The sequence below is a fragment of the Trachurus japonicus genome, chromosome 10 (assembly GCF_045865225.1).
Source record: "Trachurus japonicus isolate A0001 chromosome 10, Traja_1.0".
NCBI classification, from domain to species: domain Eukaryota; kingdom Metazoa; phylum Chordata; class Actinopteri; order Carangiformes; family Carangidae; genus Trachurus; species Trachurus japonicus.
In genome coordinates, this window is record NC_140916.1 from 12,804,876 (window position 1) to 12,813,017 (window position 8,142).

At 40.4% G+C, this 8,142-nt stretch overlaps 1 protein-coding gene across 1 annotated transcript in view; it reads left to right on the forward strand.

The window, feature by feature from the left end:
- Positions 1–7,255, forward strand: part of gfra4b (GDNF family receptor alpha 4b) — a 47,235-nt gene extending 39,980 nt beyond the window's left edge. Inside the window, exons 6-8 of the mRNA XM_085789330.1 lie at positions 1,236–1,370; positions 4,955–5,121; positions 5,996–7,255. Coding sequence (XP_085645456.1) covers positions 1,236–1,370; positions 4,955–5,121; positions 5,996–6,139 — 446 coding nt within the window. The 3' untranslated portion in view covers positions 6,140–7,255. The remainder of the gene's footprint in view (positions 1–1,235; positions 1,371–4,954; positions 5,122–5,995) is intronic.
- The last annotated feature ends 887 nt before the right edge of the window (positions 7,256–8,142 follow it).

The window sequence follows — 8,142 nt, forward strand, 5'->3', positions numbered from 1 at the left end:
TTTCTAAATCAGAGATCTCACACTTTCATAAATCATCAAAGCTGAGAACTTTTCACAAGCTTTCGAGGCCCAATTCCCTAATATTCATAATCCCTTCACAGCATAGTTTGAGACAGGTGTTAAAGCACGAAGCGTTTTTAGGATGAGAACTTTCTCATTAGCTGGCAGATAATAAAGAAAGAGACGACTGAATGTGTGAATGTGTGTCTGCTGTGCTGTTACAGTGATACACACTTTATGCTTCCTTGCCTTCTCCAACACAGCACAAACTCATACTCTAGCTGAAGAGAAAATATTCAAATTCAAGCACTTTCAATGACACATGTCCATTTGGCTTTTTCAAAAACCTTCAAGGATTTGATCTTTCTACCACAGACCCATCTTAGGTGGCTTTTTCTTGGCTTTTTAGAGTTATCTTCACAGTGAGCAGTGGGCAGCTGGATCTGTTGAAAAAGAACAGCACAGCAAAGTTCATGAAAAATAACAGAACAAATGAAAATCAAGTTATTTGTGAAGCATGAACATCAGTAAGTTCATTTTAATGAGTGTGAACTGAACTCTGAGCTACCTTATGTGAAGTGTGAACTTTGCAAAACACAGCTATTTGATAGAGGGACAAAGAGGCAGGAATCAGTGAGAGGTACTGTAGCTCGAGGGTGAATTAATAAACAGAGCAGGTAAGGAGTGAGTGGGAGAATAAAATGAAACTAAAAGAGAAAAAGTTTAAGATACAGAAACATAGAAAGCTCTCATTACTGAAAAACAAAAGCCTCTTTATGTAATGCAAGGTGCATTTAATTTGTTTTTAGAACAGTATGGAAAAGAAAAAGAACAAGCACCTCTTTTCCTCACACACTGGCGAGAGACACTAATGTAATGCACTTGAAGAACCTCAAATGGTAGCTACCCCTCAGCACTAACACACACTTGGCATTTTCATTTCTGTCTCGTATTTATCAAAGCACTTGAATTCTCACCTCCACTATGTTGAAAAAAAAATTGCAATGCTGGATGGAGACATTGAGAAAATATTTTTCAGTATCTCTGTCTTTTCTTGATATCAGTTTACCCGCTCTACTAGAACGTTATTATCCCTTTACATCAGGTCAGTCAGCCTATAGGAAATGCAGTCTCCATTAATGTCTAAGAAAACTATAAGCACTACAAACACATGAGTAACAACTCAAATGAGAATGAATATTTAATACTGATGGAGGTGCGGCCTCTCTCTGCAGGAAGTACGATAACTCCCAACTATGTTGACAACTCCACATCCAGCGTGGCTCCGTGGTGTTCCTGCTCAGGCAGTGGGAGCCAGAGAGAGGACTGTGACGGCTTCCTGGGATCCTTCACAGACAACATCTGTCTCCGTGAGTGTCACTCTCTCGTCTCTCCACAATGTATTGTGTATGTACTGCAATGTATGTATTGCACACAGGTATTTGCTTTCATATGTACGGGAGGTAAAAAAAAAAGTTTGACTTCTGCTTTAATGTCCTGTTTGACCACCTGCATTATGCAGTTTAAAGGAGACGTATTATGCCCCTTTTCCACAAATTAAAATAGTTCCCAGGTGTCTTATACCCCTTTCCCACTGGTCAAAAAACCTGTTTAAACCCGCTAACAATTGGCTTTTGGTGGCAGTGGGAAAGGCAATTCTCTCATTTTGGGGGCCAGAAGGCAAGTTAAACACCCAAATATATTCAAAAAGTGATATTTCCATAATATGTTCCCTTTATGGGAAAATACATTTTTTTCTTTGTCCGTCTTTCTCTCTGCAGCTTTTAGATAGTAGTGTCCAGGCTACATTTGGGTCTGTTTCCGGTGATGACTCAGTGCAAAATGTCTCAATGGGAAAACTAGGGCTACAGGAGGCAAATTGCACAACTGAACTACAGCGATTTATATTTAGACTGTTGTACTTTTCCTTGATGATAGATGTTAAAGGCATAGTTAAGTTTTTTTTTAAGTGTGGTTGTATGAGGTATAAATGGCCACTAAGTATAATATCTGCAGCAGAAAGGTCTCTGCCCCAGGAATTACCGGCACATTGTGCTGCACCGAGACAGGCAGTAGACTGTTGTGAATGGTGGATGATTAATCAGCGTATTTTCACCGCCTACGAGAAGTCCCATTTCAAAATAATACACCATTTCAAGAATACGATATAAAGTAAAAATTTACAATGCAACAGCTGGTCGGAAAAATGTTTATCTGGAACTAACCAGCTCACTCAGTATTCCTCTGCACATAAGGCTTTGCAAAATGCTGGATCAATTTGCCTAGAACTGAAATCTCTTTAAGGTGTAAGTAGAGGAAACACATTTACTGTGATTGTTCTTCATTGTTCGTTAAATGATGAGATTGCTATAATGCTTATATAAACACAAGGATACAGCCACATCCACTTTGCCCCATCCAAAGGTAACAGGATCGTCTTACCGGGGTTTGTCTCATCAGTACAAAAATCAAAGAGTAAAAAATGACGAGGCACAGTTTACAGTGGTTATGTGACTATTTTTTGGCCGTGAGCAGTAAAGATGTGACGTTGTTCAGGCTGTTAAAATGACACATAAAGCAGCTTGTTGCATTCATGCTGCATAGGAAGCACCACATCCATATCACATGAGATAAAGTCACCATATGGACACTTTTATTCTCAGTGTGCACACTGTCGGCCTTCGGGGTATAAAACAAGTATTTGATGAGAACGCCATCACTGCGTGTCTGAAACAAATACGCCTCCACTGATACCTCAGTCGTCTGTTTTGTTTCTACTGTTTCATATCGTTCCACTCAGCCACTGATAACAGCCTGAGTAATTTCATTATGAGATGAAATACAGAAATGTCCTTCCCTAATCAGAATAATCTGTACTGATAACCTGCAGACATTTGAAACAGGCTTGGTATGAAAAGCAAATAAAGTAATGAGAGAGAAGAGTGACAATAAAGAGCTGTCAGATTTTCCCTCAGACAGAGATTTGTTTTTAACTCAAAGATCCTGTGCATTTTGTAGATGTTATGCAGTCTCTCCCCCACCCCTCTCTTTACCTCTCCCATTTACTCACTCACTTCATCTCCTCTTATTATTAATCATCCCCGTCATACTGTTTCCTTGGTAATCCAGCCTGGGTGTTCAGACAGTCATTTCTTAGTGAATTATAAGTGAGCGGGCCCGGTGCTTCTTAGGTAATTGTATATTTATAAAAATCTCCACATGATGTACTTGTTTTTTTCTCCTTTCCTCGTTTCGATTGACAAAGTTAAGGCAGCAAATTCATGGAAACTTTTAGTCATGTTCTGTTTTAACCCCTTAAATCAAAAAGAGCTTTGGCAACCATCCGCATGTAAGTCGACTAGTTATTCATAAAATATACCCCCAAATCTTCGACATGCCAGCCAACCTGAGGAAGGGCATGAATGCTGATGCTAAATGTCATGACAATCGATGGCAATACTTGCCAGTGAGCATGTAATTTGTGTTTTAGTTGGGTTTTTTTTCATCTGAAAACCATGAATGTTGACCTATTTCAGCCGACTAACCAACTGACTGATCAGCCAGCTGACTCACTGCCATGGAGCCACAAACCTGAAACCACAGTAAAGAGTTAAAGGGATACGCCAACATTTTTTTTCGTGTCTTGCCTCATTCCTGAGTCCATGACAAGCAGATAGACACCATCCGCAACGCACTTCCGATTACTTCCGGTTACTTTCACAAAATAAAACACCCGTTGCCCTTTACATACAGAAAATCATGATGATAGAATTTGTGCTTTCACTTTGAAATAGGAAGCTAACCTACCCTCGATGTAGCTAGCTTGAACCAAAATAAACCGTCTTTACTTGAACCCTCCGTTTTGACCGATCTCGTCCCGTCATTTCCCGGCATTTTACCGCTCAAGATGCCTTACCGGAGAGTTTTGTCAGCTCTGAGACGAAGATCGGCCCGCCGGTTTCCGTTTAGAGTTGCTGAAGAGTGTCTCTGATGACTTTAGGTGGAGGCAGGCTAACACTACCTATAGCTACACTTCCAGCGTTTGAGCTAAGCTAATTACAGGCGATATAATCTCTGCCTTGTTACTGCACGCACAGTCAAAAGGATGGTGTCTATCTGCTTGTCATGGACTTGGGAGTGAGGCAAGACACGTAAAAAAAAAAAAAATGTTGGCATATCCCTTTAAAGATAGAGTGACTATTGAATAGAGTGTAACATGGTACCAGTTCTTTACTATATTGCAGGTGTGTTCATTACAGATTCATGAAGGTACGCTTGGTAAATTTAGAACCAGAGGAAATATATACGGTAAATAATGCTGAGTTAATAATGAAAGGAATAATATGGACAGAAAGGCATGTGAGCACACGCATGAGATCATTTCATATTAGCACTACATCAACCTTAATGGAAAGGCTGCACATGTCATTTATTGTCTTCTGTTACTCTTTCTTATGTTCATTCTCACCCCAACACCCTTTCTATCATGACATCCGCTCTTGAGTGTGGATAATAAATTGAACTTATTTTGGTCCTCAGGGAGTATTAAAATGTATATCACTGGACCTGTACACATCATGAGTATCTTTGCTTGGCGTATGCAGCGAGGTGAATCTCTGGCCAGTCTTTCCTCGGGCCCCCTGCCTAGAAAAGATACAGAGAGAGGTCTCAGAGTTGTTTGGCCGGTGCAAATGGTCTATGAGTTAATGAGGTTGATGTAGAGAGGCAGGTGCAGTTTGGATACATGAAGAGAATACTGATTATTTTCTATTTTTCTGCTCTCCGGCTGACCAAATCCAAACAAGCTCTGGCCCAGCAAAAGCTTGCATGCAAAATGTACAACTCTAAACTGAAGGTATCCCCATGAGTGAAACTCGATAAAAACAAATCAAGATGATGCCGCTGAAGTCTAATTGCATCTTTTTTTTTATTACTACCCTGTGTCATGTTTTAGAGAACGCTCTCATGACGTTTGGACGTGAATCAGACCAGCAGCCGACTCCCAGCCATCCCAGTACACCCAGCATGGGCCACAGCAACAGGGAGAACAGGAGCACCACTTCCCCACCAGAAACCATAGAAACTATGAGGAGCCTTCTGGATACAATCATACCAACACAGGTGTGCAGTTTTCTGTCATGGTCAGTGATCGATTTAGCAGCTCCACAGTCGAACCAATTTCAGACACCTGAAATAAGCATGACTCTGAGGTACAACAATGAAACTAGGATTAAAAAAATTTAAAGCCCCCACTTGTGGATTTTGTATATCACGATTATAACTCCCAAGTGATTTTCATGGGGCAAGTTTTGTATTTAGAGGGATAAAATTGGTGAAGTATATGCAATGCTTTTAGTCGTTCTCTGTTGCTTGTTGGGTGAATGTAGTCTGTTGGAAGTTAGAGTGGTTTGTTTTGAAACTAAAATTATGGCTGTCAAATGTGGTACATGTTCAAATTCTTCACACACTGGCTTTAAGTAATGCACTTTTTACTCACAATGTGACTGCTACATTTCCACTGCAAATATCAGGTTGATTATTATGTTTTTCTGATGGATTTGAGCCAGAGATGAAAATGAGCATCATATATATAACACCCTGACAAAAAGACGAGCACATTCAGTCTATTCCATTTGCACTCTTCTCAATGTTAGACAAGGCAAATCAAATCAGGGGTGGAGAATCATAAAAACATAATTACATATGTAAATATTTGTTGGGACAGTGAACCTGGACTGTGTCACTTTAAGGAACATTTATATAATTCTAACAAACTGAGATTTGACACGGTGACCATCTCATAAAGCAAAAGTTCAGAGTGCGAAGGTGTTGTGGCTGGTTAGGGTTAGTAGTACTAACCTCCACCAGAGCCTAGCTCTCAGTCTTTACCTTATTTACACCGTTATCAATCTACAATGACATTATGAGTAATGATGACCTCGTAAAATCCCAATCCTAAAGTAATAGTCATAAACTGATCTCTTTCTCCTTCCAGGCCCTGGGAAATGAACTGCTACTGGGCCAGGCCACCCTGCCCTCTAACAGCCTCCCCAACTCTGCTTCACCTCCCAGCCTAATGCTGCAAGCTGCCTTCGGCCTTCTGTCGATGCTCCTTCATCTGCTAAACAATGGACACTAAAGCCTGCAGGGGAGCATGACGAGGACCCTCCTAGTACCAAGCAGATGGGAGGACCGGTGCAGTTCAGAGGAAAATGGACTGTGTGGCATTTCCTCTCCCTCTCTAAAATATGTACAGCAGTTCTGTTTTTCTATTTTTTGTGTCTCTGTGGTCCAGTTCCACCTGCCAGGGTTCACAGTCGGACTGTGGGCGACTTCTGCAGATCGAAGCCAATCTGCACATTTGTACATTTTCATTGTGATCAAGTCAAGCCAAAAGGAATTCAGAGTATCGCTTGTGTGGACTAACCCTGCTCTCAGCTTTCTACAGAAAGCAGATATGTATGATACAAAAGACACAAAGTATGTGAATACCTGTGAAGATTTGTAACAACAGAAGCTCTTGTCTGAAAATTGTGTGATGAGTAAACCAGTGAGCTCTGTCTGCTCTGAAGTCTGATGCGCACAAAGTGAGTGAGAGCTGCTGGAGTACATGGCTCTTTACTACCACTCTCTTCAAGTGACTGAAAGAGGACCATTATTCCTGATCAATACTGGAATAGTGGGGAGAGACAGAAAAACAATAGAGCAACATTTTGCTCAGACAGCGTGGACAAAAGCCTCCCGATTCCAAAATGTCCAGCAACACTATCTAGAGGAGTTGTGGGAAACCAGAGTACATAAGATCAACCTTGACATGTTAATCGTCCTCTTCGTCTAACTCTTGCCTTTGATGAGCTCTTTCACACCACTTTATTTGTCATTGCTAAAGCTATAGAAACTATTCATGAAGAACTTGTCCTCATCTTTATTGGCAAAGCAAGTTCTGGGACATGAAAAGAAGTGATGAGAAAAGCAGTAACTCTTTACCTGTTCTTGCTGTACTATGTGTTTGTGAACATAATGCCCTTTTATTTCTCATTGTGTATGTGAACATTGCTAGATGGGGTTCTGAGTTTTTTGTGCCAGAGAGGGAAGTGAATGGTTTGACATACTGAGCGTCACCACCACCACCAGTGCAGAACCTGTTTTGAGATTAGACAGTTATGAATGATTCAGTACTTTCTGTTCTGGGAACGTGCCACTGAATTCTGAGGAGGACCAGAGGTGCTGCAAATAAAAAGTTCTCAGATCATTATGTTGATGTATTTGCGCCATCCTTTTTATTTGTATTTTTTTTAAACCTCCAATGATTTGCTTAGATCTGTTGAAATGGACACTCTCGCTTGATTCCTCTGAGAAAACAGGCAACACAACACTAATGCAAGACAAATGAATTCATGTTTGCCTATACTAACAGTCAAACGACATTCAGCTGTACTCTGGAGTGCATTATTTGAATAGAGAATATAACAGGATTTATAGCATAATCCATCAAATTGTGACCTCAAACTGATCTGTCTGTCTTTTTAAAAGCTCACCAGCTGCTCCATTTCAGTGCTATTATCTTTATGTTCCTTTACAACAAATAAAGCTCTTTAAAACCCACAGAAAAGAAATGACCTACGACCTTGTAAGTATTGTGTAAATAAAATGTTTAATTCATCCATTCCTCGACAACTTTAACTATCTGTAACGTGTACTTTACTCACCAGCTCATGTGGTTGCGTAGCTGCAACCAGCTGCCAAAGACTTATGCTGCATTCACATGGAATCAGGGAGATGGCAGACGGCAAACCGGATAAGAAAAGGACGGTAAACTTGGGCGAGGCCAGCAGAGACGGCAACGGTAAACAGCAATCCCAACCAAAGTTACTGTCCTCCGCCACGGAATTCACAACCGAATGTCACGTTTTAGGGGGGAATTTAACATAAGTTTGAGTTTGCAATGCAATATCATGAGATGAATCAGAATTTTATAGCAATACATGTAAAGCTATGATAATAACATTAAATAATACACAAGAATTTGTTGTGTAATAAAAAGAATCGCCACATAAAAGCAGCTACAGTTTGTATTAGTAATGACTAATGAGACATGAGACATTAGTAATGACTAATGAGACATGACGCTCTCCAAGTTTG